Consider the following 12,691-nt stretch of genomic DNA (forward strand, 5'->3'; position numbering starts at 1 on the left):
GAGAAGTGTCAAAGTGGAAGATTTTTTTGAAGATTTAGAGATGTTTATTTTTTCAGCAAGGACTAAAATGAGGTTGAAGAACAATGGGGGTACACTTCCCAGGACGTTTTTAGACTGAGAAAAATTGTGCAGAAGCTCAGAAAATTGGATAATATAATGTTACCATGATAATGGAGCCTCTGATGTGTGGAGCCTGGCTGGACATTCAGGAAGGGAGTAGACCTGGGCTTGGACAGTGTCTGCAAGCAGTTGGGACAATGACACTGAAAGATGTTGTGGATGTAGCCGGGTCAGAGGAAGTGGCTTCTTTATTGGGGCTGAGGACGGCCTGTCACAACAGGGTCTGTCTGGACGATTGGACTGAAGCGCGGAGCGTCGGGGAACAATACCTGTTGCAGGATTATTTCGGTGGAACGGAAGGTCCTGATGAAGGGGATCTTTTTTCATGCGCTGGATATAAAAACTGACACAAATGGACTGACGGGACCCTTTTGGGTTGCTCATATGTTGTTCTTGATGACATATTATGTGTTGAATGGAAGTATGGATACATTTTTTGTTTGGGTGGAGCTTCAATGTTTTTTTTGTTGTGTTGCAGAAGGACAGGTGTATTTTAGCATTTTTTTTATTGTGAGATCTCATGTGGGTTTTAAGTGTGATGGGGACACATGTTGCCCGATATAATGTGTAGTTAGTTATTTAATTGTATTGACATACACATTGAGTCCATTGTAATGAGAATTATGTAAATAAATGTTTTTCTAAAATAAAAAAAACTCTCTCTCTCTCTCTCTCTCTCTCTCTCTCTCTCTCTCTCTCTCTCTCTCTCTCTCTCTCTCTCTCTCTCTCTCTCTCTCTCTCTCTCTCTCTCTCTCTCTCTCTCTCTCTGTCTGGACACAGACTCATCTCTCTCTCTCTCTCCCTCTCTCTCTATCTCTCTCTCTCTCTCTGGCCTTGCTCTGGTGGAGGGTGTGCCACTGTGTGTGTGTCATCATGTTAACGTTAGCCTCAGTTAAACCTTGCGACGCCTTGTTAGATGAAGCTGTGTTCTGAGGTGTCCTGTGTTCTGAGCTGTGTTCTGAGCTGTGTGCTGAGCTGTGTTCTGCATGTGTTCTGTGTTCTGAGATGTGTTCTGAGCTGTGTTCTGTGTTCTGAGCTGTGTTCTGAGCTGTGTGCTGAGCTGTGTTCTGCATGTGTTCTGTGTTCTGAGGTGTCCTGTGTTCTGAGCTGTGTTCTGAGCTGTGTTCTGTGCTGTGTTATGAGCTGTGTTCTGAGATGTGTTCTGTGTTCTGAGCTGTGTTCTAAGCTGTGTTGTGTTCTGAGCTGTGTTCTGAGCTTATATAGTGCTTTTACTAACTATTATATTTCTCTCTCCTCTGGTCAGGGGCATTGCCGGGTCTGTGCAGCGATAACACTGTATATTGACTGTAGAACGGGAGCGCTCTCTCGCTCTCTCGCTCTCTCGCTCTCTCTCTCTCTCTCTCTCTCTTGCTATATGTTGACTGTATCATGCCCAGCCTCGGGCAGCGCTATCATTTAAGAATATGTTGACTGTATGAAAAAAAAGAAAAAAAAAATATATATATACATATTTATTTTGTACCTTTAGGGGGGGGGGGCAGTTAGTAGATAAATATGGCATGTTCATGCTGAATGGACTGAAAAATATGAATTCATCCTCCCAGCACCAAACCAATGTGCCTAATACAGGGGCGTATTTGACGCCGGGGACAGCGGAAAGTGTCCCCCCCACGTTTTACCGTCCAAAGAGCTGAGTCTGACTACCTGTTCTATTATTATGCAAAGAGCAGTAGATGGGGGTCGCATTCTTGCCCTGCAAGGGCCAAGTACCCACTCGCTAAAGTACTTGTCTTTGCATAATAATAGCTCGGGTCGTCAGCCTAGGTGTGTGTTAAAATACGTCAAACATATTGTTTACACTGTCTTTCTTCTATAACCCTCCCAAATCATATTCAGAAAGTATCACAGAGACTTCTATTGACCAAGGAATTAGTTATTATTTCGCGGTTTATTCACATAACGTTATATTGTTTACACTGTCTTTCTTCTATTATAACCCTCCCAAATCATATTCAGAAAGTATCACAGAGACTTCTATTGACCAAGGAATTAGTTATTATTTCGCGGTTTATTCACATAACGTTATATTGTTTACACTGTCTTTCTTCTATTATAACCCTCCCAAATCATATTCAGAAAGTATCACAGAGACTTCTATTGACCAAGGAATTAGTTATTATTTCGCAGTTTATTCACATAACGTTATATTGTTTACACTGTCTTTCTTCTATTATAACCCTCCCAAATCATATTCAGAAAGGCACACACACAACATATTCCAGTTAACGGTATATTTTTTTAATGATTCGTTATGGCGTAATCAATACTTCCATGTGTATAAATTGCGTTCGCAACCTCCGTGTTTTGGGGGTAGTCATCAGAAACCTCGGATCCGGGATTCGCTCCCATCCGTCGGACAAGAACTGTGGGTTTTCAGCCTCTCTCTCTCTGGAGCTTAACGGAGTTTCTGGAGGAGTTTCTGGAGGAGCTTGTCGCGGCTCATGCGCATGCGCACGCTCAACCAATCAGAGAGGGGCTTCGCTCAACCAATCAGAGAGGGGTCTGCAGAAATAGAGTTCAACCAATCAGAGAGGGGTCTGCAGAAATGCGGCTACGAAATGTAGAGACGCAGAGGGGGGGGGGGGGGGGGGGCCCTAACCCCCCCCCCCATCGACGTCACTCGCCACGCCCCCAAATCTGTCCCCGGCACACATTGAGAGAGAGTTACGCCACTGGCCTAATATGCCAAGAAACGGTAGCTCTTGTGAAGAGTGACAATTTGAAACGCCACTACGAAACAAAACAGTTATTTTGATGCAGCCTTTCCTCCAAATTCAGTGCTAAGAACCACAAAAATAAATGGAATGAAATCATCATATCAAGCTGCAAGCAGAATTATTGTTAAAGCTATGTCACAAGTTCACAACGAGAAAAAGCTAGTCCTCACTCAGTGGCATGGGTGTTGGGCTAAACACAAGAAGCCATTCTCTGATGCATACATAATAAAATAATGTATGACTGAAGTGATGGAGACCATGTTTGAAGGCAAACAAAAGCAAATCCTCAGATAGCACAGCAACCAGAATAACTGAAATACTGGGTGATGATTTGATTAAACAGCTTTGTGATAGAACAAAATAATCGGGGGGCATAATCCCATGGGACAATGCATTGGGAACTTGTGTCTACTACTCCAGTGAATATTATTGCGCGGATCGGAATACGGGTGCACGCGTGGGAGCTTGCACAAAATCGGCAAGATATATATATATATTATATTGCCTAGAGGTCGCTGATTGACATCATTACAGATTCTGCCTTTAATTAAAATGGTTGGTTAAATGAAGACGAGTCGCTACCCCTGAGACGCACATGCCCTGTACTGCACACACTTCACCAGAGGGGGCAGTGCAGAGTCAGGGTCCCCTGGAGCACCTACTGTAGGAGTAAAGAGTCTTGAAGAAGAAACCTCAACAGGGATGAACCTTTGACCTTCCAGTCATGGGTCAGTCTTCTTAACCCTCTAACCACCCGGACACCCTCCCGGTCCTGCACAGTAGTGTGTTGTTGGCCACTGTTAAAGGTCCAATCTGTGATTTCTTTGGACCAGGGGTCACCAAACTGTCGATCGCAAACCGACTGGTGGATCTTTGGGACATTTCAAGTAGATCTAACGACCTCTTAACAAGCACTGCAATTCAAGCACTCTCCTTCACAGAAAGGGTTCCTATGGTTACATTATGCAACATCAGGGCTTTCTGCTGTATGAAGCAGGAAAACGTTAATACCTTTATAACGCGACACGATGGGACCCTCGCCTAAACCTGCTGTTCAGCCTTTATTTGGTAGCAGGCCACCTGGAGACGTCCGAAACACAAACAACAGGAATTCTTTCATTTCGAAGCCCTTTCACCGCGGTGCCTTTTGTTCCCGAGCGCGTCCCGGGGAGCCCCCTCTTGGAATGGGATCAATAGTTTGAGTTTAATTGTCGTGCCAGTCAGCGAGAAAAATGCAGTTTGTCAGCTGTCTTGGCGTTGCTCCAGGAAAACGTTTGACTGCACAGCCCCCCCCCCCCCGGACCCCTGCCGGGGCGGATGATGGGAGGGGAGGTATATAAACACAACAGGAAGCAATGCAGGGCCACAATCAAACTGGCAGAGGAGCCCGTTTACAGCCCCCCTACACACCTGGTGAAGGTAAGACATATCTCAAGTTTCAAGTTTGTTTTTATTCGTCACATATTATAAGGTACATGTACTTTATAGTGAAATGCTTGGTTCTGCATGAGCTCCTGAGAATGTGCTTCATACAGTAAAACAAGTAAGTAAAAGAGGAATAACTATACAATATACAATACAATATACAAACTAATGTACAACCTAAGTACAATCTAAGTACAATGAGTAAAATGCAGACAATGAGGTAGAAATGCAGACAATGAGGTACAAAAACTTTAAGGCAAGGTGCAAATGCAAATAGTTTATTCTAATAAAACAAAATTCATGATATTTTCCAGGGCAAAAACATTTAGATTACAATAGTTTACAGATATCATCACTAAATGGTACACAAATGAACAGAGTCACGGAATATAAATATTTGGGCCTGTGGATAGACGAAAAATGTACCTTTAAATTTCATACTGAGAAACTTGCGTCTAAGCTGCGCCAAAAAGGTTGGCTTTCTGTACAGAAATCGCTCAAGATTCCCTCAATTCTGTCTGAAAAGAGTTGTTGTGTCAATATTTTTATCTGTTTTTGATTATGGAGATGTCATTTATCGTCATGCTTCAGCTTCCACCCTGAAACCCTTGGACTCTGTGTACCACTCTGCACTTAGATTTATTACTGGAGATAGATAGGTATGATACACACCACTGTATCCTTTACAGTAAGGTTGGTTGGCCATCCCTGGCAGCTCGGCGAGACTATCATTGGCTCTTGTACATTTTCAAGGCATTGACCGGCAAACAGCCACCGTATATAGCTGCCTGTTGGAGTGGAATGCTCCAGCCCATCAAACACGATCTAGTAACTGGATCACCTTTAAAATACCACGGACTAGTACAGGACTCTGCAGGACAGCGTTCTCTTATGCAGCCCCAAAGTCCTGGAATGACAATCAGTCAAAGTTAAAGTTGGAAGTTCTTCCTTGATTGATTGATTGATTGATTGATTGATTAAACACTTTATCAACAGATTGCAGAATGGGTACAATACAGTACAGCTCAATACACACAATTGTTAAGGGGATGCAGACCAGAGAAAGACTTTCGTCTTGTTTACATCAGGGTCCCCCATTTTCAATTCATCATAACATATATGACATACATGACATACAGATAGACAGTACTGCTACATCTATACATTTATGACATACCAGATTTGCAAATACAGTACTGCTTGTGATACAAAAAGAGTCCAGAAAAGAGAGTATATACATTTGATGTAAAAACTGTACATTGGGGGAGGTTGGGTAGGTGGGGGGGGGGGGGGGGTAGGAGGGGTGGGGGGGGAACACTGTACAACTGTACAAGCAAAACTGTACATTGGAATATTGACAAAACCATACTTGGTCATTTACTGTACATTGGAGGGGGTTGGGTTAGGACATTTACAGGGGCCTCCCCTAGGGAATTTAAATTACAACACAAACAACAGGAGTTATTTCATTTCGAAGCCCTTTCACCGTGTTGTCTGATTTCATTTCTAAATGATTCATGTTGTAACTGTTTTTAACTGATTGGACTGCACATTGTTTTGTTGTTTTATCTTGTTGTGCACTCAGCAGTTCTGTAAATGAGGTGGCCTCACCTCAGAGCTCACCTGAGTATAAATAAAGGTTTCAATCAATCAAAATGAGGTATGAATGTAGTGCAAATCTCTTTAATAAATAGATAAATATAATGCAGTGTTAAAGTGTCTAAAGTGAGTGTTAAGTGTTTAAAGGGAGTGTGTGCATGTGGATGTCTGTGCAATGCGTGTAGATGGATGGGTTGATGGTGTTACATAGAGTCATTGGGCATCCTGATGGCCTGGGGAAGAAGCTTATATCTGGAGCGACGAACGCATCTTCTAGATCAGGGGTGGCCAACCAGTCAGAGACTAAGAGCCACAAAAAAATGACTGTGGTACCACAAAGAGCCACACCATATACCAGCGTTTCTCAACCTTTTTTTTCAGTCACGGCACCCTTCATGTGTTTATAGGTCTCACCCTCTGGCCTCTGAAGTTGCTAATGTCTTTTTTATTTGGGCCTCACAGGGTTAAAAGTACCCTGTGAGACCCACGGTTGCAAAATTACAAAATCACTTTTAGCCATTTAAAAAAATAATGTTTATTTAAAAAATGTTAAAGGGGAACTATTTTACTATTTCTTTCACTATTTGGGCACTTTTACACAATTCCTGTGAGTCTATGGAACACCTAGGTTTTTTTAAAAAAAATGCATTGTTTTGTATTTCTAATCAAGTACTAAAAACCGCATTTTTCTACCTCAAGATCTTAAGCCGTTTTGAGGCTGGGCTCCAACCACTGTGTGGCCTGGTGCCAACTGCCACATCAACTGCCACATTATTATGCAGCTGAGAAATCTCTGACATCACAGATATGCACATTTTCAGATGACTCAGTTCAGTGAGGGTGAATATTGTGAGCGGAGAATTGGAAGAATTCGCCAATATGAGAATTAGAGACATATATCCTATTAATATAAGTCCACATAGCTAAGAAACAATGGTAAACACTGAAAAAAGCCATTTATAAGATAGTTCCCCTTTAAGCACATGTATAGTCAATTGGTCCTGTTGTTCAGCCTCACAATGCTATTTGATAGTAAATGTGTTTATATGTCCCACCCTCTGAAGTTGCTAATTTCTTTTTAATTTGGTCCTCACAGGGTTAACCTCTTAAGCCCGAGATATACAGTAAAAGTGTATATTTTCAGCATTATGTTTGTTTACCAATTATTTTAACTGTTATTAGTGAAATATAAGATTATAGAAATCTCAGGGCATTGAGTCGGAAACCGGCGCATATTGACAGGAGGAAGTGGCACCGCCAAAAGTGAGTGTAGTCTTTTGAAGGAAGAGACTCAGGGCTTTCAAATTTCAAAAAACTACCCTACCCAGCTCACACCAGCCCCTGTCAATCATCTGACTTCTGGATTTACTTTTTAATTTCTCTTATTTTTTTGGGATTATCTCCCACAAACCTGAACGTTATTGCCATAAAACAGAACGCAGTTAGTTTCTCTACCTTTCTGTGAACGTCTTGCAAAAAACGGTGTTGCAATATGATGAAAAATGGTGGAGAAATTTACATTATAAAAAAGATGGCAGAATTCAGTACTGTATCTACAAAACCTTCTGTTTAATCATCTTCCCTTTATTCATTTGCTTAGATTTTTCAGGTCTGGTAAATTTTAGCATGGTGTTATTTACAGTCAAAGATATTTTTTTTTTAAATAGAATTGATATTCTCCTTTGGTTCATTACAATTTACTCAAGCCTAGTAACAGACACACTATTTCTGACACTGATCCATATATGTCCCTAGATTCAGATACCAAGAACATGCAAATGGACCATTTAAAAAAAAATTAAATGTTTATTCTACGTCCTTATGGAATGAGTGACATAAAAAAAAAAAAAGTAAAAAAAAAAAAAAAAGGGTAAAAAAAAAAAAAAAAGGTAAAAAAATGGATGGAAGAGCCGCACATTGACGGGCAAAGAGCCGCGGGTTGGCCACCCCTGTTCTAGATGGATGGTGTTACTCTTCTAGTGCGGGGGGGGCGGGGGGTTCTTAAACGGTAGTTTAAGACACAGAAATAGGCCGTGTGTCTGCTTCTTCTTCTGGGTCGGGACATTTTACACAAGTCCTAAAACATCGAGGCTGGGCGCCGGGGGACGAGAAACAATTAGCTCAGTTTGGACCCCTAGACCTAAAATAGCCCGATTGCTGTAGGCTACTGTATGTGTTCAGCATCACTTTCAGTCACCAATGTAGGAACAAAGTATATGAAGATGCACTAGACTTTGATTAAGGTTAAGACATGGTTCAGTTGGCAGTTGGTTCAGGAGTTGTCGGTTTGAATCTATAGGCGTCATTTACATTGACTACACTTACGGTGACTTTGCACATAAATTGCATAACATAATATTATTAAGGCTGACCTCGACTAGTTGAATAGTCGACTAATCGATCGAAAGGAGCCGTAGTCGACTGCCAACCTATTAGCCGAATGCAATAATCTTTTTTTATAAATAAAAAAAGATTATAATTTCTTTTAAATAAAAAAAAAAAAATTAAAGCAAAGAGGCCTAGAAGCATGGCTAATGCTAATGATGCGCATACCAGCGAGGCTAACTGCCTAAGAAAACGGGCACAGAGGCACTGCAAGATGATTTCACACACTAGACATATCAAGATGTATCCATCAGTGGACCAATTGCATGCTTTCGCAGAGGCCAAGAAGCCTTCAGTTGACTCCTTCAGACATTAAGGGCCTTTCTCACTCACCTATTGGGATCGAATCAGCGCCCCCCGGGACGGGGGGGAGTGTTCTCACTCAGACGGACACACCCCTTTTGGGATCGAACCGGCGCTGATTCGTTTTACCCCCCGCTGAACCTGGGACGGTTGGATTAGGTGGTTTCGGATGCGGGCCAGTGGGAGCGGGGGGCGTGGTTTTGCGAGCTTGTACCAAAACACGGACGTGGCTTGCTGCTGACACAACGTCATAACTATTCGACCGAGAAGAAACATGACTAGCAAAGGGTCACTGTGGTCAGCTGCCGAAATTGAATGTTTGCTGGCACGCTTTAAAGATAGGAGTGCGTCACCTTGTTTGTAGAGCTATATCTATATTCTATATTATAGCTATGGAGACAATACTATGGTCATTTGACAGTGACTTTCTTCCGTCGAACATGCAAAGAGAAAATTCTTTCATGCATATGTTCGCGCGTTATCCCGTGGTGAATATCAGTATAGTTTAGGAGTGATCCGGGATAATTCCTGAAAAGCTGGTTTATAGGGCGCTACGTGTATTCTTGTGAGGATTGGTTCTTTCCCCACCACAGGCTTCCTAAAGTACTGTGATGATTGGTCCGTTCCCGGCCACACGCTCCGTTCCTTTAAGGTGCTTTGTTAATTAATTGCATTCCCCACCACACGCTCCGTTCCTGTAAGATGCCGTGTTGATTGGTGCTCTCCCCACCACACGCTTCTGGAGCAATGATCAATTTCATCCCGCAACTGTCACAGCTTGTCATTAGCACCCTCTGGCTTTATATACCCTGATTCCCCTAATATCGATGTTGGATTGTTTTGAATATTCCCTGCATTTGCCTGTTCTTTCCCGTCGCTGTTCCCTGTCTGTTGCTTCCCAGGACTTTCGTGAAGTATCCCTGTGGAGAAACCTGATTCCCCGTACGAAGCTGCGCCTCGTTTATCTGCCCGCTTTACGCGTTGCGCTCTGTGAGCTGGGAGGATCTGCAGAGCGGCTTCAGACGTCACAAGCTAATTCCCACCACCACCTACTGGGAGAATCTGCAGAGCCGCAACCATCTTCACATGCCAGATTCCCCGTTTGTTCTGTTCTCCACCTAATTCAATCTTGTGACTCTGAGAATAAATACGCCCTTGTTTTTGGCTAACTCTGAAACAACTCTCTCTGTGCCGTTGCGCTTGTGGTCGGTTACAAACCCTAACATTACGATCCAACCATGACGACCTCAGCCGACACAGAGAGGGTTAGGGCAGCGTTGGCGGTCCAGATCGAGTTGGTCAACGACCACACCCAACAGTTGGGTGCGGTTGCGGCCGCTTTACAGGACCTCCGGGCCGAGGTCCAGCTTATTCTGGATGCCATTGACTCTCAGGAGTATCAGCAGGCTGTTGCCCTGCACCAGCTTCAGGCTCTCCATACTTCATTAAACACTCTGCTTTTGACCCCACCTGTCTCAGGAGTCTCGGCCAGCTCACCACCCGCGGCAGACCTCGCACCTCGGGAGCCCTGTCTCTCCGAACCACGTCTGTTCAATGGTAACTTCGAGGATTGTGCCACATTCATCATGCAATGTGAGTTGGTCTTCCATCATCAACCCAGCCGTTTTTCGTCAGAGGGATCCCGAGTAGCCTACATGACTAACCTGCTCACGGGCCAAGCAGCACAGTGGGTTACTGCCTCCTGGGCAATGGGGGCATTTTTCCTACCCAGACTTCGTGGCAGAGCTCCGCAGGGTTTTTCACCACCCAGCCCGTGGCCAGGACCCAGGAGCTCGGTTGGGCACCTTCCGGCAGGACAGTGGCAGTGTCAGAGACTACGCGCTGGAGTTCAGACTGGCCGCAACGGAGAGCGGTTGGAACGATCAAGCGCTTCGTCTCACCTTCCTGAGGGGGCTCAACGACGCAGTAAGGGACCAGCTCGCGACCCAAGAGGAGCCCGATTCTCTCGAGGGCCTGATCAGCCTCGCTATCCGCATCGACGGACGCCTCCGGGAGAGAAGGCGCGAGCGAGCACGACGGGGACCCCCAGACGTACCCCCCGAGTACCACGACCTCGAGGAGGTCTTCAGTACCCCAGACGTACCCCCCGAGGACCACGACCTCGAGGAGGTTTTCAGTACTCCAGACGTACCCCCCGAGGACCACGACCTCGAGGAGGTTTTCAGTACCCCAGACGTACCCCCCGAGTACCACAACCTCGAGGAGGTTTTCAGTGAGTCCAGGGCTCAGGTCTTTCCGCCTCACCGGCCTTACGACTGTGCCATCGACCTCCGCTCAGGGGCTCCATTTCCCGGCGGCCGCCTCTACAGTGCTGACCGTCCTGCCCCCTCCGTGACTGGTGGGTTTGTTCCCTCCCGAGCCGTGACCGAGGAGGAACCCATGCAGCTGGGACGCAACCGTCTTAGCCCGGCCGAACGGGAGTCCAGGCTCAGGTCCAGCCGTTGCCTCTACTGTGGCCGGGATGGACACGTGTCTCCAATTGCCCTACCCGGCCAAGAAGACCAGGCTCGCCGGGACCCCGGGAGATCCTGGTGAGCCGTTTTTCCTGTTCCCCCACCCGTGCACCACCTAACCGTCTGGCGGACGTCACCCGAGCTTGGGCGGACCAGCGGGCGACGGTGGGTGCACTCATGGACTCTGGTGCTGATGGGAGTTTCATGGACGTTGGGTTTGCCACCCGGGCCAACATTCCACTTGAGGACCTCGAGAGGCCCTTGGAGGTCTTCGTGCTGGATCATCGCCGCCTGGCTGACGTCACTCAACGCACCTGTCCAGTCCTTCTCACCGTTGCTGGTAACCACGTTGAGAGACTCCAGTTTTTCGTCACCAGCTCTCCTCTTGTCCCTGTGGTCCTGGGCAGGCCCTGGCTCGCGCTGCACGAGCCCCACATCGCCTGGTCCTCCGGTACCATCAAGGGGTGGAGCTCCTCCTGTCGTGCCCAGTGTCTTCAGGTGCCATCCAGCCCCCTCACCGGGTCCCAGTCCCCATCTCCGGCCTCCCTCGCCGGTCCTCTGTCCCCGTGCCCGGCCTCCGCTGTCGGGCCCCAGTCCCCGTCTCCGGCCTCCCTCGCCGGTCCTCTGTCCCCGTGCCCGGCCTCCGCTGTCGGGCCCCTGTCCCCGTCTCCGGCCTCCCTCGCCGGTCCTCTGTCCCCGTCTCCGGTCCCCCTCTCCGGGCCTCTGTCTTTGTCCCCCTCTCCAGTGCCCCTGATCGCCGGCTTCCTTCGGTCCCGTCCGGGCAGGCCGGGGCCGAGTGGGTCGCCGGGTGGCTCCCGTGGAGGGGGGGGTACTGTGAGGATTGGTTCTTTCCCCACCACAGGCTTCCTAAAGTACTGTGATGATTGGTCCGTTCCCGGCCACACGCTCCGTTCCTTTAAGGTGCTTTGTTAATTAATTGCATTCCCCACCACACGCTCCGTTCCTGTAAGATGCCGTGTTGATTGGTGCTCTCCCCACCACACGCTTCTGGAGCAATGATCAATTTCATCCCGCAGCTGTCACAGCTTGTCATTAGCACCCTCTGGCTTTATATACCCTGATTCCCCTAATATCGATGTTGGATCGTTTTGAATATTCCCTGCATTTGCCTGTTCTTTCCCGTCGCTGTTCCCTGTCTGTTGCTTCCCAGGACTTTCGTGAAGTATCCCTGTGGAGAAACCTGATTCCCCGTACGAAGCTGCGCCTCGTTTATCTGCCCGCTTTACGCGTTGCGCTCTGTGAGCTGGGAGGATCTGCAGAGCGGCTTCAGACGTCACAAGCTAATTCCCACCACCACCTACTGGGAGAATCTGCAGAGCCGCAACCATCTTCACATGCCAGATTCCCCGTTTGTTCTGTTCTCCACCTAATTCAATCTTGTGACTCTGAGAATAAATACGCCCTTGTTTTTGGCTAACTCTGAAACAACTCTCTCTGTGCCGTTGCGCTTGTGGTCGGTTACAAACCCTAACAATTCTAGCATTGACGTTTCTTGCCTGGACACGCTACTATTTCCAAATCAAATGTATATAATAGGTATTATGTTTCATCATGAATGCATGAAAGGGGGGGGGGGTCGTTTTTTTATGCTTTGATGGCCAGTAACAGCTTTCTTGTTGAACACTA

At 46.4% G+C, this 12,691-nt stretch overlaps 1 protein-coding gene across 1 annotated transcript in view; it reads left to right on the top strand.

Moving 5' to 3' along the window:
• Positions 1-4,178: 4,178 nt before the first annotated feature.
• The window catches only part of cndp1 (carnosine dipeptidase 1), a gene marked incomplete at both ends in the record, with an annotated part of 93,115 nt that continues 84,602 nt past the window's right edge, over positions 4,179-12,691 (top strand). The window contains one exon of the mRNA XM_084308337.1: positions 4,179-4,277. Within this exon, the coding sequence (XP_084164463.1) occupies positions 4,179-4,277 (99 nt within the window). The remainder of the gene's footprint in view (positions 4,278-12,691) is intronic.

This window comes from Notolepis coatsorum (assembly GCF_963971535.1).
Source record: "Notolepis coatsorum genome assembly, chromosome: 2".
NCBI lineage: Eukaryota > Metazoa > Chordata > Actinopteri > Aulopiformes > Paralepididae > Notolepis > Notolepis coatsorum.